This window comes from Balearica regulorum, chromosome 11, assembly GCF_011004875.1.
Source record: "Balearica regulorum gibbericeps isolate bBalReg1 chromosome 11, bBalReg1.pri, whole genome shotgun sequence".
In the NCBI taxonomy this organism is placed as follows: Eukaryota; Metazoa; Chordata; class Aves; order Gruiformes; family Gruidae; genus Balearica; species Balearica regulorum.
In genome coordinates this window covers 16,405,126-16,423,746 of record NC_046194.1, presented here as the reverse complement: position 1 = coordinate 16,423,746, position 18,621 = coordinate 16,405,126, and the positions used below count along the sequence as shown (strand labels likewise).

The window sequence follows — 18,621 nt, the reverse complement described above, 5'->3', positions numbered from 1 at the left end:
TAACTATGCAAACACTACTAATACAAAAATAGGAAAAGGCGGTTTGGGTTGAAGCGGCAGGTTTATAGTGTATGTCTAATGACAGGGAGAACAATGGCCAGTGAGTTAACAAAGCTAACCTGGTACTCTACAAACCACTTTCAGGCAGGACTGATACCGCATGTTGCTGAGCGTTCAGCAAATATTAACTCAACGGTCCGAAGCGCGCTGGGTCACGGCTGGGCACCGGGGGCTGGTGTTGCCGTGCTGCGGCTCTGCTGTGGGGTGGCCCCTTCAGGGCTGGGACCCCCGGTGCTCGGGGGGGGGGACACTGCGGGGGAGGCAGTCTGGAGGAGGGTCACCCACTGTGCTGGGAGGGGGGTGACCCACCCTTCCTGGGAGCGATCCGGGGATCACCCATCGCCCCTGAGAGGGGACGGTCAGGAGGAACCATCCCTTCTGAGAGGTGAGCCGGGTGGGCGACCCACCGCATCCTCCCCCCGGGAAGCAACCTGGGATGGTGACTCGCTGCCCTGGGAGGCGATCCGGCGAGGGGGACCCCCCGTGCCCCCCTCCATCGCCCGTGGCTGCAGCGCTCGGCACTCCCCCCCACCCCCCCCCACCACCCCCTGGCTCCTGCGCCGGCTGCGGGGGGAGGGGCGGGCCCGGGAGCTCCCGACGGAGTTCCCGCGGCGGGGGAGGCGGGGGGGGAGGCCGTGCCGCGGCGCGGGCGGCCCCGCTCCTCCCCCGTGGGCGGTGGCGGCGGCGGGGCCGCGGCGATTTTAGGCGGCGGCGGGCCCGGGCTGTGCCGTGCCGGGATGTCGTCGGGGGCCGCGCTGCTGGCGCTGGCCGCGCTGTTCTGCGCCGTCCCGCTGCCGGGTCCCCGCGGGGCGGCGGCGGTGGCGGTGTGGACCGCCTGGCTGAACGTGTCGTGGGAGGACGGCGCGAACCACAACCGGAGCGGTTGGGAGGCGAGCGAGAGCGGCCTGTACGGGCAGGACTCGCCGCTGCAGGCGGCCGCGGGGCTGCTGGTGCTGCCCGACGGCCGCGACTCCTTCAACGCCTGCAGCGCCCGCACCAACTTCAGCGGGGCCCCCCCGCCCGGCGCCGGCGGCGGCTCCCCGGGCTGGTTCGCCCTCATCCAGCGCGGCGGCGGCTGCTCCTTCGCCGACAAGATCCGGTTGGCCGCGGAACGCGGCGCTACGGCCGCCGTCATCTACAACTACCGCGGCACCGGCAACGAGGTGCTGCCCATGTCCCACCACGGTGAGCCCCCGCGGGGCCCGGCAGCCGCCGGCTGGCTGGAAAGGAGGGGGGGGGGGCTGAGAAAGAGAAGGGACCCTACGGTGGGAGCTGCCCCTTCCCGCCCCTCTGCAGGGTGCGAGAACGGGGCACGTCTTGGGTTAACCCCAGCTGAGGGTGTACCCAGCTTTGATGCTCAGTGAGAGACCGAATTTCTTTCCGGCTCTCCCGCACAAGAAGAGTTTCTGCCCGGACGAGCCGGTGCTGTTCAAGGCGCTGCTGTTGTTGAATTTTCTCCGATTAATGAGTAACGATGTCTGATAGCTGAGGCTGCTGTTGTGGGCTGAGGGCGAGCAGGCGGCTGCCTGAGCTTTCTGGCCTGGGTGGGCTGGGCACTGGCTGCAGGTGTGTCGGGCTGAAGGTGGGAATAGTGCCTCCGGTTTGTTTGGGTTTCTAGCGTGACCAGGTAGCTGCCCAGAGTTGATGGATGCTGGGGTTTTTAAAGCCTGTAAAGTCTGTGGAGTAGATTTGGGCCCAGAAATAGGCTGGGTTTCCACACTCGGGCGCAGTTTTTCTCCGTGTCCTGCACGCTAACCAGCTCAGAAATCGGCAGAGTATGAGAGTCTTCCATAGGTCGCTTTTCACTAGCAAGATGCCACTTCTAGCGCAAGCGGCTACAGCCCTTTAAAGGTTGTTTCCATTTTGCAGGGGCCGATGACAGAGCCTCTCTTCTCTCACTGAAGAAACCCTCCTACTTGCCAGCAGCGTTCTTATTTTCTGAGCTGCCCATCTTTCAAATTAAGAATGAGATTTGGCTCAATTTCAGGCTAGTATTCCCTGAGAAACAGCCCTGGGCCAAGAGCTGTCTAACTGCCTCTGGCAGCAGCCGGAGCGGGTGCCCTGCCTGTGGTGGGGCAGGGCGAGCTGGCTTTGGTGGCCCTCGGCCGTTGGATTGATGTGCACGCACCTCGCGGGTGTGTTGGTATTCTGCTAAGTGGCACTGCTTTGGGAAGCCACGTCTTCTGGAGAGAAAGGCAAGGGTGCAGATGAATAGTGAGTCTTAAAGCTTTAACTAGTTTCAAAAATAATTATATCCTTGCAGCACCCCTCTTAGGAGGGGCGGAGAGGATTTCTGTGTGTTAGTTGTGGAGGTAAGTGTTCTGGTGAGACAAGGAAACAGTAGCTGCCTCTGGAGTTTCATTGTGTGCAATCTTAATGAGCTGTATGACTGACTGTATTCTGCTTAAAGAATTTAAAACATACAATCTAGATGGGCTCTGGCCTTTCTGAGGCAGAGCTTTCTTATGTAACCAAATCATCTGCTGACAAATGCTATTGAGATCTGGCTGTCAGAGGGCAAGTTCCTCTTGCTGAACTCACAGTAGCATCCCTGCCCTGAACCCTGTTCACTGTGTGCCTGCCTAATCCTGCAGCTCTGAGGAGCTCCTTTGGCACTGCTGACCTGGGTAGGGCACTGGTGAACCTGTTCTTGGTGGGAAGGTATATGTGCTCCTGTCCTCTCTTCCATCCTGGCTGCTGGGAGACCTACAGCATCCTAATATTGCTAGGAGCTGCCTCGTGAAATGAGCCATCTGCTCTCTGCAGGGTCTGCTCCAAGAGGAGCTCCCTCCTTCCCCGTGCTGTCTAAGCTTACTGCTGAGGGATTTATGTCAGAGTGGCTCTAGCTGTCCTGATTATCCTACATGATGGGTTACGGGCTCGAGGGCATGTTGGAACTTCCCAGCTGAACTGCAGACAAACAAGACAGGGATTTCTTGGAGAAGACAGCTTCTGTCAAACTGCTTATTTCATCTGCGTGACCTCTCCTTGCCATGTCCTAGCACAATTACTGGGCTAAGCTTGCTGCTGCTGTTGCTTTTATTCCTTGTCCTTGTTTTAGTCCCTCACTCTCCCATTCCACCCTCCCTCTTCTTCCTCTCTGGACTTGAGTTACCTCTTTGCATTGTCGAGGTCATCTGCGAGTCCCTGTTTCACCTCTTTCCACAGCGATACTCCTCCTTCTGCTCATGTGGCTTTGGTGGCAGGCTGTGCTTGGGCCACTCGTGCCGTGTGTCCCTGCTGGGAGCCAATGCTCTCCAGGCAAACTTGACAAACGTTGCAGGGTTTCAACACAGCATGGCTAAGAGGAAGCCAGCTACAAGTGATCAACTTCATCTGTCTTGCCAAGTGTAGGATATTCCATGTATAATACTGATGGGGTATAGTGCTGCAGGCTGAGCTCAAAATTAAGAGATAAGAGCTCGTCATATTGGCCTTTGCTGAACTGTGCTTTGGGATGGGTCATCTCTTCTGGCCTCCTGTGGTGGCACTGGATGCTCCAGCTCTTCTGGAGACAGTGGTGAAGACAGTCCCGCTCATTAAAGAACGGGGTTTGTGCAACTACAACCCCCGCTGTTGCTGTAACGTCTGTAGCTGTGCTAACCACAATCTGGGTTTCCTAACTGGCTTTGTTTCTGCTTTAACTGGGCCATCATTATGCCGTGAAGTGAAACCAAACGAAGCCCAACAGTTTCTCCAAGCTGAGGCAGTTGGAAGTAGCAGGAGGTGGCTTTGTGGTTAGGGGGAGTGAAGCCTCAGGGCTTTCCCATCCCCTGACCTGCCTGGGAGAGCATCTCCCGTTGCCTGCGCTGCAGCCCAGAGCTTTCCTCTCCACAGCCGGGCATGGGATCTGTCACCTGCCTGGCCGAATAGGAAGATCCCTGTGGGTGGGCTTTGATAAAATGTATGACCCAACGTGCTTTTCTTTGCAGAACTTTGGTAGCAACAGAACACAAAATTATTAACAGAAGCGTATCTGAAAGTACAGTGTGCCTCTTTCTGCAGCTGTCAAGCTTGGCTTTTGAAGCAGCTTTCTTGTTCAGAGACTTAAACATGCCTGTACTTGACAGCAGTGTTTGTCCTGATCATCCTGCTTCCAGAGACTTCTTTTCTTACAATCATCATGTTTAGTCTGACGAATTCTTTATTGCTTATATTGGTGCTCTGTATGAAAACACTTTGGTATGCCAACTTTAAAAAACACCAAAACCCAAACCATCCTAGCAGTACAACAGAATGCAATTAATATCTGATTTGGCTATGATCAAACCCTGCCTAATCTCTCTAACACATAGAATGTCAAGGATTTAATGGAGTCCAAAGTAATATTTACTTTGTACTTTTATAAGCACAAAACTGTATCAATTAGTAAACTTGAGTTTTAATTGTGCTCATTTTGAGAAGATGGTACCGCTCTGTGGCAGGCTGAGCGAGGTTTCAAAGTACAGTTCTGTGTGCTTATAATTGCACCTCTTTGTAATCTATATTGACCTTCTGAAAAAGACATTTGATTGGAGAAAAAAACAGCAGCATGTGGGGGGGAAAAGTGCACAAGAGTTGGTTTGTTTTAAAGGTGGACCTTGACTTAAGATAGAACCAGGCTGTTAGGTGGCTTTGGTGTCAGGGTATGGAGGTAACCATGGAAAGGGTTCTTTGGTGTTAAGTATTTCCCTGTAGCTGGTAAAGAAGGATTCTTCGCAGGTCAGAAAACTGTTATAATAACTTTCTTTGGTTTCTCTCTTGTTGTGTAACTCTAGCCTTGAGAAGCACATCACCTGATCTGTGGAGGGCTTATTCTGGAGGAACACAGCTAAATAATTCTGGCTCAAACAGTAACGGCGTGTCTCAGGCTAACAAGATCTGGTTCAAGTGTAAACTTGCATCAGTGGGTGAAAGGCGAAGGAAAGGTTAAATATGTGGCACTACCACTTAACTTACTCTGCAGGAATTTCACTGAGGTGAAGGCTGATTTCCGTCTGCTTCGAGGAAATAGTGTATAGCAGAAGTGTGTAATTGTGCTCTGCGCCAATTTTGTGTGAGGCGTGGTCTTCAGAAACAAGCTAAAACTTTGCCATGATATTAAAAGGCTGATGTGACCTGTAAAACTCGTCCTGTTAAAGATTGAGACAGAACAGTAATCCCAAGGCAGGCTGTGCTGACTTGGTAAATGTTGTGTAAACAACACAAAATGATGCACCTTCCCTTTGCAGTGAGGGAAGACTTGCACTGAGCACACCTGAGGTGAGGAGTAAGGACGTGAGGTCTAACTAATGACACTTCCTCTCCCATGTTCCTGGGCCATGGCCAGGTGAGGCTCTGCAGATGTTTTAGCCCTTCCTACCAGCAGCTCCTACTTGAGAAGGAACTTGAATGGATCCACTGTGCCTGCATCGTGTTTGCAGTCTGCAGTGCCTGGAGTTCGTAGCTCTTTGAATCTGAGAAAAGCTGTTTCATGTGTATGTGCTGCAACTTTGTCTTCCTGTGCTCAATTTGGTTCTGCTGGCTGCCTGGTTTAGAGTAAATTAATGTCACGGCTATAGTGGCATTCAGACAACTGGCTGTGGTACGCGGGGTCTGGCTGCTGCCCCGGATCTCCCACCTGCAGGGTGTGTGGGGGGTGATAGTGAGTTGGGGTTGCCCACAGCGCAGAGGTCTGTGAGCAAGCGTGAGAAGCAGAGAAGCAGGATAGACTAATTGGTGCTACTGGCAACTTCTGATCCCTGCCCTTGCTCTTTTTGGTCTAATTTAGGTGCCTCTGTGCCATGGAAAACTGCAGGGCAGGCACCAGCCCCTAGGTAGCCTGGAACAGGTCTGCGAGGTGCCCTTGCTCTTTGGGTTTACTGGGCTGCTGAAATGTGCCAGGATGAATTAAAATCCTCAGTGACAGCTGTGGTAGCAGAGGCTTTATTGTGTGGGACATACGGCCCTAAAACAATGACGGTGCTTGTTTGCTTCCAGTCTTGAATGTGCCAGTGAGCAAACAGTGGTCATTGTTCCCCACTGCATCAAATGTGACCTGTCATCTTTCTGCAGACAGATGCCTTCTGGCTTACACCATGCTGACTTACATTATTTTATCATTAGCTTTCTCAAACTTACTTGTTTCCAGTGAGCACTTAGCTAATAACCCTTGCTCTCAACACGAGCTATGAGCTCAATCTCATTTGAAGAGGGTGAGCAATGTATTTACTAAATCAAAATTGCCGAAAGCGGTTGAGTAAATTCACCGAAGAGTTGTCGTTAGGGAATGTTGATTGCTTTTTCTCCAGAGGGTTTTAGATGCTGTTTGCTAGATTGAAAGATGATACTTTACTCCTGCAAGTGCCCCTGACCAAACAGCACGAGAAGAGTGCTGTCCTACAGATCTCATTCATTTCGGTGCCCTTAAGAAGCATACTGCCTTGGCTGCTGTTTTAAAGGATGATTTCATGTTCTAAATGTTCTAAGATTTAGGGCCCGGCAGCATTTACGTAACTCTCAAAGGCTCAGAAGGAAAAAAAAAAGAGCTGGTAATTGTTGCATTCACTTGGCAAATAAAAGCTCATGTCATGTAAAACTACATTTGGCCTTGATGTGCTCCTTTGGACACCCGGCTTGTTTGGTAAAAGTTTCCCCATGCTTCCCCATCTTCCTTACCCACAGTAACTGCTGGGTGACCGATCTGGAGGCCAACCTTACTGGAGAATCTCTGTAGACAAACATGGGTGGCAGTTCGCAAGCAGCGTAGTTCATTAATAAATGTAGTGTTGGTGAAGAGCATATGGTGGTATATGTTTCTAAGCAAATTGGATTCTCCAAAATATGTGTTTCCTTTGCACAACCCAACCACCTGTTAGCAGGGGGTTTTCCCTCTCTTCTGTCCTCACCATGCTGAGGATCTTCTAAGGCTTGCTCTCATCTCTAAATTTCTCTGTAATGCTCCTTCCCACCCCACTGTTTTTTAAACTTTTTCAAGTTCTGGCTATTGCTTACTACTCCTGAGTGCTCCTGCCAATTTTTGCAACTTTTTTCAAGTGTCTTACTGTTGCATGTTTACCTCTGTACTTTGAGGATCAGGCATAGTGCCAGCTGCCAAGTAAAGCAAGCTGAAAGCAGATTTCATTAAGCTTAGGTGATAGTGTGAGCAAGAAGACAGTTCAATCAAAAAAAGCTGGGGTCATAAGGGGCAGTTGCTTTAAATAACTGCAAAGTAGCCTGGAAGTGAGCAATTCTTTTATCTTGGTGCCAGTAATGTTTGGGGTGGAAAGCATGCAGAGCAGGAGAAGCGGGGAGGGACAAGCCTACCTAGATGTCAGCTTATCCAGGCTTGAATTGCTCCTGGAACTGAGTTCAGTCACCCTTCTCTCTTGCAAAGGGGAGAGCTTATCGCAGGGCAATAAAGGCATGAGGAAGATGCTTCCTCTGACAGTGTCTGTGATGGAGGGTGAGTGCTGGGATAGGTGCTGCTCAGTCAGATCTGCGTTCCTGATTAGACTTGGCCTTGTGCATGTGGATGACAGCAATCATTACTTTTTTTTTTTGCCGACGTTGTCCCATTGATTGGACCAGAGAGCATGCAGGCGTCTGGTTTCATAGTACTTCTCTGAGGTATCGCCCTTGCACCCGTAGCGTGGTGTGGTGCCAAGACACAATGACTTGTGTGCAGCGCTGGCCTTTCATCTGAGATAAATTACATCATGTCCGTAATATCGGCGCAGTCTGTGTATGGTCTTAGTTTATTTTCCTTTCTACTGTAACAGATAACAGTAAAATTGTACCAGCCTGTTCAATAACCACCAGAAATCCCGTTTATTACTATTTCAATACAGTGAGATAAGCAATATTCAAAATGTTATGTCTTAACTCTTTTTTAAACCTGAAAGGCAGTATATCAAATATTTTTCTTATGTGCTCGAAGAGCCAGGTGTGCTAATCTGGTAGGAAATTGTTGGAGAGTCAACTGACAGTGTCTTTCATGTTAAAGTACAGGAGGTGGCTTGATCTGATGCCTTTTTGCTGATGTTGGGGGCTGGAGGCATGCCAGGGGAATACTGCTAGCTCCTTTGACTAAGGCTGAAGGCACAGCTAGTGCTGATCTGTGCTGCAAGCATCATATCATGTAGATAAAAGCAAAGATCTGGTCATATCTGACCAAGGCCAGAGTGTTTATTTCATCACCCTAAAGAGTCTTCAGCTAGTGATTCTGCTGTGGTTAAGAAGAGCCTAACTTTTCCTTGAGAATTCAAACTCTGAAGTCTGCTTTTTGCAGAATTGTGAAGCAATCAAAATCAAAAGTAATTTCTTCCATTCTGCTTTTTCTGAGCATGTGGCTTATGTGGTGGTCAGCTGGGGCTTTGTATAGCTGCGGAAAGGGGGGGTGTGAAGGGTTATTGCCGTGATACTCTGAACGCTTCTTGCACGACTGCATTCTCTGAAGACTTCTCTGCAAGATCATGCAAGTGCTTTGAAAATAAAATCCTTCATCCTGTAGCAGTTCTCTGGCAGAACTTACTCAGCTGTAGCAGAATGCCTGCAGCCTTTAATCTGTTAATAACTGCATCCTGCATTTCTCAGTCCTTTTAAAGCATTCAGAGAAAACAGTTCATCAGTTGTCTACTGCATTGCTGTTCGTAAAATAAAAAGATGATCCTTTTTTAAAAAAAAAAAAATCTTAGTTTATCTGGACTCACTCTGCTACTGTGATAATTAAACAACTTCCAGTCAGGTAGCCATGGCTAGCCTGTCAGAAAACCCCTTCTACACAGGGGAAGAGATCCTTTAACTTTCAGATAGAAAGTTAAGAATTACTGTACTGTTTCTTTTCCTTCCCCTTTGAGTGACTTCTGTGAAACTTCTGTTTGTCAATATTAAAACCCCAGTTGAATCCTAAGGAAAACTCAGTGGGTTTTTTGGCTATTAGGTTAAAATATTGTTGAAATGGGTTGCTGATACCACCAAGGACTGTTTGTGGGTATACCCGAGCGAAGCGTTAGGCAAGCCCTGGGGTGAGCTGGGCTGGTTCCCGGAGAGAGGAAGCCGCCGCTGTGCCACAGCAGATGTGTTGGTTGCACAAGGCGCTCTCTGGACAAAATGAAATAATGCTGGCAAAACTCCATGTGCTTGATTTCACGCTGCTTAAAGATGATGCAGAACTTCAGACTTTCAAAGAAGGGGAAATCTGAAATGTTGGAGCTTGTGTACAGCATGCAAGCTTTTTTCCTTGTTTGAACTTGCCTACTTACCATGCTTTATCTTTTCTTAATGCCTACAAAACTATTGCCTTCCTAATTTTTTTTCAGCAAACTATGTTGTAGCTAGGTCTGCTCCCAAAGGGAAAGGGTCCAGTCATGCTGTTTTACAGCCTGTTCTTGGTAAATGGTGATGGAGACATTAGAGGGGTTTGGCTTTTGCTATCTGAGAAAATAAAGATCTGTAGAATTTGCCCCAGGTTACACTGCGGCCTTTAAACATAAGTGAAAGGGTCTTTCATGACTTAACTGAAGCTGAATCTGGCTGATTTAAAGAAAGTTGAAACAATGCAAAACGGTTCCAATGACTGGATGAGCTGAGAAACCAATTTTAAGTAAGGTTAGTGGAGCTGACTTGGAGCTGGAGTTCTTGGGTTGGTTTCCATGACATGCAAAGCTGTTAAACAGCTGGAAGTTAATTATGCACTGCAAAAAGCTTTGCCAGAGCCTGACAAGATTTGGGAAAACATACACGGTGTTTGTCAGTGTTACCTCAGAGTAGTGAACAGAAAATGTTAGATATTTCTCTTAGACTGAATTAATGTTCTCTGAGGTGATAGGTGGGCTATCGAAGTCAGTGCTGGAGGAGGGAAAAGTGTGCAGAGATAGTAAGTCTCATAATTGAATTTTTTTGCTTAAGCTTTGAAGGCACATAATGTTTTCTGTTAGCTACTAGTATGTTAGACCTTAAAATGGGCTGCACCAGGAAACAGTGTACAGTTTTAATGCTGGTGTTGTGGGCAGCAGCCTGAGCCGGTTTGGTTTTGTTGGTTATGAAACTCAAGTGGTGAATAAGAAATGTGGTATTGCAATAAAGATTCCTTAAATTCAAATGCTGAAAATAATTTCCTTAAAACTAAACTTGTTTTCTGGTGGTTAATTAGCTGGGGAACTTAAATATGGCCTTTGTAACTTGAGGGGGTCTTGTTAACACAGCAGAGACTTAAATTACTGGAGGTGCTCCCTTTCCTCCCATTTCTGGGTTGTGCTTCAGTTTTATTGAATGCACAATGCAAAAGCTACATTAAGATTAACACAGGGCAAAGCTTTCTTTTTTTCTAACATCTGGAAGAAAAGGCAAAGATCTGAAAGTGCAACAGCAAAGTTTAACTTCAAACTGGTTGCGGCTCTGTGGACCACATGCACAAAACGGCCCGTTTCCTTCTCTTGAGCCCGCTGCTGCGCATGGGCCTGTTTCAACTTGTAGGAGTCTGCACCGGGGCGTCCGGGAGGCAGGATTTTACCCTGGAAAACACACTGCTATAGCAACACCCTGCTCTCTCCAGGTGAGGATTTGCTTACCAAAGCTGTCTCGGAAGGGCTGGCTGCTGTGAAAGCTTAGGCAGTGCCTAAGTCAAGTCCATGAGCAAGCTCAGTGTCACCATTGCAGAGGCTCTTGTGGGCAGAACTTTCCTGTAAGTCTGCGTGCTGTGGCTGTAGTCTCTGGGTTTTTAAGTCTTACTCTGCTACACTACCTGGAGTAGCTGGTGTAGCTCCCTTCTAAAGCTTTATTTTCTCTTTCAGCTTTATAGAAAGGCTTTAACAGTAGTGAGTTTTGGGGACTGGACAGAAAGCTTTCACTCATGTAGCCTCTAATTACTGCAAAACCCGGTGTATTCCTTAGTCTCTGAATCTCCTTGATGCTTTGTGAACTCCATACCACCTGGAAGCTGTAGTGTAACTACCTGAAAGGGTGGACAACTTCAACAGGTCCCAACAGAGAAGTGAGAAAGGAATGCTTATTACTGGATATTAATAATCAATATCTATGGAAAACCAATTCCCTTTTAATTTAAAAATAAAAAAAATCACTGCAACACCCAGAGAAACCTGCTCGTAGTGTTTCTAGAAGTTGTATTTGTAATATGCCTGGGAAGGAGGTAGTTCCTCTAAGCTGGTAGGGTTTCTCACTACTTTTGCAAGGGGGATGAAGGGAAAAAAAAAAAAATAGGTCTGAAAATCCCACCTCCTGTGGGAATCGGCTTGCAGCTTTGTTCACCCTGAAGACACTGTGACTCTCTTCCCAGCTGCTTCTGTGGGGAGAGGATTTAGATGATAGCTGTGCAAGATACGGAGACCATGGAGGCATTAACGCTATGCTCTATCATGGATCTGCAAGTGTTGCCTTGAGGTATGCCATGGAGTCCTCCCATACTTAGCAATGGCACACAGCGGCTTACTCGTCTTTGACTTACACATATGCAAGGGGTCAAAGAGCTAAAGTTCTGGTTATCCTGTATGTTGTATATGCTTAATCTGAATCAGGTAAGCAATGCTTTGCCATACTTTGTTTTGAATCAGGGGATTTGGTTGGCCTAATCCTTGCCTCAATGTGCTTTAATGCATGGACAGATCATGATTTTTAGCTAAAAATGATTGCTCTTAAGGCATTGATTAGGTTATATTGTAGTCTGCTAAATATTGTGGGGTGACTGTTCTCCAGGACCTACAATTTCCTTGGTTCAGAATAGACTTATCTGTAGCATATGCAAGAGTAGCACTGGATTACCATAATCCCCTTAATGAATGTGACAAAGCAGGTGTTTACTGTGCAAAAGTTAATACTCCCAGTTCTGTGCATCTCTTGCACGCTGCATTTCTCTGCTGAATCGTCAAACCTGTAACTTCATGTTTACAGGGAGCAGAAGTGTAATGGTAGAGCAAGTGAAGTCTTTGCAGGGCGGAGTTTAATACTGGTATTTATATTGGTATAAATAGATGAAACTCCACTCTGCATCTGAGTAAACCTGATATAGAAGGTAAAATTTTGATCTCAGTTGTGCAGTTTCCTTGTGTGCTGAATGTGCTTGTGTCCCAGCTCTTCCCCCCACCCCAACAAACCATTTAAGTTCTTGTGCTTTGTCTGTGCCAACCTGTCTCTGCAAAACAGCATCCTTCAGATTTTGACCAGCGTGCTGCCTTATGATTTGGGACGTATCTTCTGCAAAGCTCCACATCTACCGAGGCAGATTGTATTTGTCTAAAGACTTGAATAACTTTCCCCTTCCAATTTCACAGGAGATGAGAAAGGAGAGAGAGGCTGGGAAATGTTTAACTAAACAGGTCCAGCTTCTGTTTAGCAGTGAGCCCATTATTAGCTAAACAGGCAGCAGCTTAATCTCAGCTTCTAATGTCCCATAAAAACTGTTACAGAAAGCTTCACCTGAATTACAAAAGCTGAGCCTAGGTGAGGAACTTGGGTTTCTGTGATTATTTTTTTTTTTTTTCCACATACAACTATTTGACTTCTTGCTTTGCTGGAGCGTGTGTGTGGGAGGGAAGCTGAGAGTTCAGGGCAGCTGCTGTGCTTGAGACACCTCTGGAAGTGTCCCCTCAAATAGCTTGTTTCCATTAAGATGCCCATGCGCTGTCAGGAGCCTCTGTCTAGGTTAGTGGTTTCCAGGCCACAGGAACATGTTTTGGTACCTGTCATGATGGGACCCTCTAGCAGCTCAGGAAGCAGTGGGTGGGGGTGATCCTAGCTGGTTTTATTCTAGAAACACAGCAGTAGTCCTAAACATGGATTTTGGGCTTCTATCTTAGCTTCAGGCTAATAGGGCATCATTGAATCTCTTCTTGGCAGGCAAAGGAGGCCTTGTTTTCTGCCAGGTAAGGGTGATGGCCCCATGACAGGCCCTGTGTGATGGTGCCAGAGCCTTGTTTAGTCCCTGGCCAAAAGGAGCTTCTGAAGTAACTAAACTCCTGTGCTACTGGTGGCTAGAAATTAGGAGCAATTTCTGGATTCCTTTCCCCTGTTGATGGCGCAAGGCATTTGGTTAACTTCATGTGATGTCAGGTTAGCTCACCTGTAATTGCCTTTAGAAAAGAATTGTTGGTCCTAAGAGTTTCCACTACAAAATATTGAGGATGGATGCTGAGGTATGGCAGTGGGGATGTGCTCCAAAGTGGGGGAGTAGAGCAGGTGCTGATGGAAATGACCACTCTCACTTCTGCCCTTCTTGCTCCAGAGTCAAAGCCACCGGCTGACACTCACATGTGTTTAAAGCAGAGCTGAAATTGCAAGAGAAGTCTTGCGGGGGGGGGAGGAGGAAGTGTCAGGAAAAGACTTAAAACTGTCATCTAATGACATCCTGGTGAGTTGATTAGCCTGAAACTGAAATGGGAGATTTTTCTTTTTTCTTTCTTGTTCATAACTGATGGCTTAGTAGCTGAAGTGGTTTTGCAGGCTGATGGTGACATTTCATTAACAGGAGTCCCTATGCTACATCTTGTATTATGCATAACCACAAGCTATATTTGACTAGCAAGACATGCAGAAGTGGAGTAAGACAGAACAAGCTTTTTTGCCTTTTTTTTTGGCAGGCTTTTTATTTTCTTGTTGTCACAGCCTGTTCTTCCACACATTCTTCCATGTTTATGAAAATAAGTCTCAGCTTCTGACTTGACCCCTGCTTAATTCTTTACTTGTTTCTAACACTTGACTCGAGCTTATTTTATAACTGATGTATAAGCCCTAGTTCATCATAAAAGGCAGTAGTTGCAGTCTGGCTGGTTTTTTTTAAACTTTTTTCCCCTCATCTTTTGTGATGTATTTCTCATTACAAGGAGCTTTCTGAATAAAAGATGAGTTTAGTAACACTGAAGAGAGTTGCTAGACATCATGCTTAGCCATGTTGGATCAAAGACATTATGTGAACAAACTGGAAAACTAGTATGTGCTTTCTCAAATGAGAGCCTTTGTGGTTTAACACCAATTCTAGGCTTTTTGATAGCTGAAATTAGGATAAGGTTTCTCTTAATGGAGGAAAAAAATTGCTCTCCCCATCAAAAAGTGTTGGCTGCGAGGTTAGCTAAAAATAGCACTTCTGTAACACCCTTAATTCCGTCACCATGTAGTATCTATTACGAATGTTGTGCAGCTGATGGTTTAATCCAGTGAGATTCCTGACCAGCTAGTTTTTGAATCCACTTTTCTTGTATTTAGTTTAGAGAGAGGCCAACGACAATTTACTTGTCTCCCTTTCTCCCTTTCTCCCTCTTTTCTCTTAAGAGCCTTTCTGTTATATTGGGATTGCCTGAAGTTCCTACAAATAGTATGAAGTGTCCTCAAGAGCTTCTCACCAAAATGAAAGCAGCTTTGCTCTGGCCTGTACTTGGTGACCAGACTGCTTAAAATTTCTTCCTACCATAAACCTCTTGGTTCCTCTGATGGTTTGTCATGATGTTCAACTGACTAAATGAAATCTGTTGTTAAAATCTGGATGGAGTTTGCCATCTGCCACCAACTGTTTAAAAGCGGAGCACACCTCCATGTTTGCTTCCCTCTGAATTCGCATTAGAAACTCACAACAACATTTATAGTTCACAACCAAATTTCACTCAAACATTTCTCAGCTGCTTCTGAAGATACAGAAGCAAAGGCTGATCTGTGGCTTTGATGGCTCCGTGTCTGGGGAAGTACTCAACAGCGTTGTCAAATTTAGAAAAGAGATGTTAAGTAGCAGCAGTGGAGCAGGGAGGGAGTCAGATCCATTACAGGAAGGGTCCCTAAGCCACCAGCTGTGTACATGGCATCCCTGGAGATACTGCAATCCCTAGCGACCTCACTCTGTATAGGATTTATTTTTAACTTCGTGTAGTCCAAAGGCATGTTAAAATGTAAATTGTCAAAGTGTTGAGTCTAAAATAATGACAATGCATGTCCCATATGGGAGTGAGGAGTGGTATGGAGAGGAATGAATTCTAAATATGGTTCACTTATGCAGCTCATAGGTAACAGAACATACTTTTCAGCTGAACAAGCACATGGAGATGAAACTTATTTCATCAGCTCATGTTGAATCTGCAAATGCCAGTTAGAAATTTTCCAGTCTGTTCTTTAGCACTTGAACTGGAACATCGAAGACAGTGACACTTTCATGCAACACCTGGGAACTGAGCATGGATTCCCCTTCTCCTTTGCAGGTGCTGAAAGCATCGTTGCAATTATGATTGGCAACCTGAAAGGCATGGAGATCTTGCACCGGATCGAGAGTGGCATGAAAGTGACAATGGTTATTGAAGTGGGGAAAAAGCACGGGCCTTGGATGAATCAATACTCCATCTTCTTCATCTCGGTGTCATTTTTCATTGTCACAGCAGCAACCATGGGCTACTTCATTTTTTATTCTGCTCGGAGATTCAGAATTGCAAGGGCCCAATCCAAGAATCAGGTGAGTTTGTGCATGCCATTGTTTTTGTATACCCCTGAGCCTCTGTGCTGTGGATCTTGAGGGAAAAAATACTGGTTGAGCACCAAAATTACTGAATTTGTTCATTCTACAGGAAGGAGTGTGATCTTTAAAATGTTAAGAGATATATCTTAAAACTTTCCAAAGAAACAGCAAAAAGTAAACTGTCTGGAGAATGCAACTGCTCGTGTTTAGTTCACTTTGTCTGCTACAAATTTAACTCCCTGAACTGCAGTGCAGCCATAACGCTGATGTACTGGAGGCAGTGAGAGCGCTCGGCTGCTTTTAGCTGACCCTCACACTTCCCACGTAGCACTGCCTATGTGCTAGCTCTGATGTGAGACACGACTGCAAATGTGTCTGCAAAACGGTGCATGACTTTGGCAGCCTTTCATGCTGGGGAAACTGCTGCTTGCTGAAAGCTGCTTTCCGACTGAAAGGCTTTGTGAGAATTGCAGCCACAGGCTCAATTAGGAGTTGAGAAAAAGCACTGTTAAATTGTGTTCTTTTTAAACCCTAGGCAGGGAGTTGCTAATGAGTTAAGTTTCCAGGTAACTCTCTTCTGTGCAATAATCTGATCAGCTGATAGGACTAATGCTTACAGCTTTGTCTTCAGTCTGATCAGACCTGCCTTATACCTGCTATGTCGGGGCTTAAGCAAAAGCCTTAAAAGTGAGGAGAAGGTCCCGGTGTGATATCTGTCCAAAGCGATGGGCAGCAGCAGGAACAGGATCAGAGTGGCTCAGATGCGAGTACGTACTTCAACCTTGCCCTTAGAGCTGTGATGCAAAGGAGACCATTGGTCTTTGCAGTGCTTCTTGTAGGAGCTACCTGTACACTTCTTCCAGAGTTGTTAGTCCTCTCCTACAGACAGCAATAGCATGAGCATCTTGCTCTAGCTGGGCTCAGAGTATTTGAATTATTTCTGGATTAGTGGTTAGATAGCTAAAGAAGTGGAGACCTCTCTGCCATTGCAGAAGACCTGCCTTACAGCTTCTCTGCTGTCCTGGAGATTTCAGGCCCCTTGAGAAGATCCTTCTGAAATAAGGTGATGGAGTTAGAAGTTGGACACAGGTGTAGAAATTCAGGCCAGTTTCAGGCTTCTGTAATATTTTAGGACTGCCTTCTTTAAAATGTTAACATGCAGAACTGGTGACTGACAGCAATATTGGCCAGAGTTGAATGCTGGGTTCAAATATTGGCCAGAGTTGAATGCTGGGTTCCCTCTGGTAATCACAGAACCTAACTCAATCCAGTTTGTGTTCTGAAATACTTTTAGGTGTAATCCTACTGAGACTAGAGATCTAACAGTGAGCTGAAACTGTATTTGGGCCTCATCTAAGCTGTGTCTGCCTCAACTTCTGGACTAGGCTTCCTCTAAGTGCTTTGTTTTAGCCCATATGCATGTTCTGGTGTTATGTCACACCTGGAAGTGGCATGAGGATACAATAAGGGAGTAAGGGTATAGTAAGGGAATAGTAGAAAGAGCAGTATTGGAAGCTGTCATGTGCCTGTGAGATGGAGCACTGCCACTCCTGGATGTCCTGCAGAGTTGTGTCTGTAGTATCTTTCCTGAGGGATGGCATGGAGCTCTAACTTGTTCTCTGCTTGCTGACAGCTGTGGACAGAGATGCATGCTGTCTCCTGCTGATGGATTCACTCTTTCATTCCTTGCCATCTACCCTAGTAAGAGAGCTCTGTTTAATGCTAAACAAACCTGGGCAGGAAAAACTGGGTGCCCTTGAAGCTGGTCTGCAAAAGACACTTTTTATCAAATCACATGATTTTTTTTTTCCCTGCTTCAAAGGTATTTAACAGAGCAGTTGTGGAAGTCCAGCTTTCTTCTGAGTTATCAGGCTTTCAGTGAGCTACAAATGTTATTAATGTCTCGGTGGTAGACAGTACTGGGAAAATCCAGTCTGCTTGGCTAGCACCTTCACAAACTATTTCTGTCTTGGGCTCAATGTGCACTAGGACTTTACTGTAGCTTGAAAAATAACATTGATAAATGACATGTCAGTTCCACATGATTTCAGCTGAACTGAAATTAAGGAGCTTTAAAAAGTGCTTTATAAAGTATAAGAATAGAAGAAAGCTTCTCTGCTATCAGGGGGTAAAAATGCACTGTTTTGTAAAAATAAAACTGAAGACAATCCAGAATGGTTTTCAATTGTTTTTATACCATGGCATCTAAAACCTGACCTCATAATGATTAGATATGCAAAGAATAACAAGTAAGTTCTTGTTAGTGAAGGCAAACTACTGAAAGGTGATGCTACAGTGTTCCCTGTTAGCCAGCTGATTGGATTTTCAACATATATCCAAAGCTTGAGACTCTTACCTGCTTTGGCTCCATGAAATAGTGAATATTAGTCAAACAAGTGATCAGCTTGCATGCTACATGGGGAGCTTTCCTGTCATAGTTCAGCCCTTTGGAAAGTCGGATTGCCTGGACTTCAGTCTGTTTGGTGGATAAAGGAGTGTGTTTTGTCTTTCTTTATTGCACAGATGTCTAAGGGTTATACATTCTTTTGGGAGGTGTCTTTAGGAAGCAGTCAAGTGTGTTCATAGTTAAGTATTACAAATTTTCTCTCTTTCAGAAGTGAACTGCTGTTCCGAATGCATCCCTTTATCCAGTGTTACTACTCTTCAATATATCTGTCTGCTTTTTTGACCTTCCCTGTGGGATTATATTACTATTGTGTGAGGAGTCTTTTAAATTGTCAGTCTACCACTTGAACAAAAATGAACACTTTGGAATTGCTCTACCAGAGTGCTATGATGACCTAATTGTGATATGTGATAATGATGCTCTGCAGCTTGTCTCCTGTCTGTTCAGGTTGCTGAGTATCTGGCTTGTTCTTGTAGTCTGAGCCACAGCCCCAGCAGAGCTCTTGCCGTGGAGTGAAAAGGGTAATGAAGCTTGAGTCCCACGTGCTTACTAAGGGGTAGAACAGAAAGAGGGGAGACCATTTTCTAGATGCTTTGTCTCTTCTTCAAAGGCTTCTTGAAAAGAAGAGCTTGACTAGATACGAGTTTCATTCATGCATTGGGACTAGTAGTGACCCCTGCTTGAATTGGATGGCTTCCAGGTATTACCCTATTGGCAATATATTTTTTCCTTTTCTTTTGGCTTGAGAAAA

At 46.2% G+C, this 18,621-nt stretch overlaps 1 protein-coding gene across 1 annotated transcript in view; it reads left to right on the top strand.

The window, feature by feature from the left end:
* Positions 1 to 734: 734 nt before the first annotated feature.
* The window catches only part of RNF128 (ring finger protein 128), a 28,791-nt gene continuing 10,904 nt past the window's right edge, over positions 735 to 18,621 (top strand). The window contains exons 1-2 of the mRNA XM_075763483.1: positions 735 to 1,245; positions 15,213 to 15,460. Coding sequence (XP_075619598.1) covers positions 798 to 1,245; positions 15,213 to 15,460 — 696 coding nt within the window. The 5' untranslated portion in view covers positions 735 to 797. The remainder of the gene's footprint in view (positions 1,246 to 15,212; positions 15,461 to 18,621) is intronic.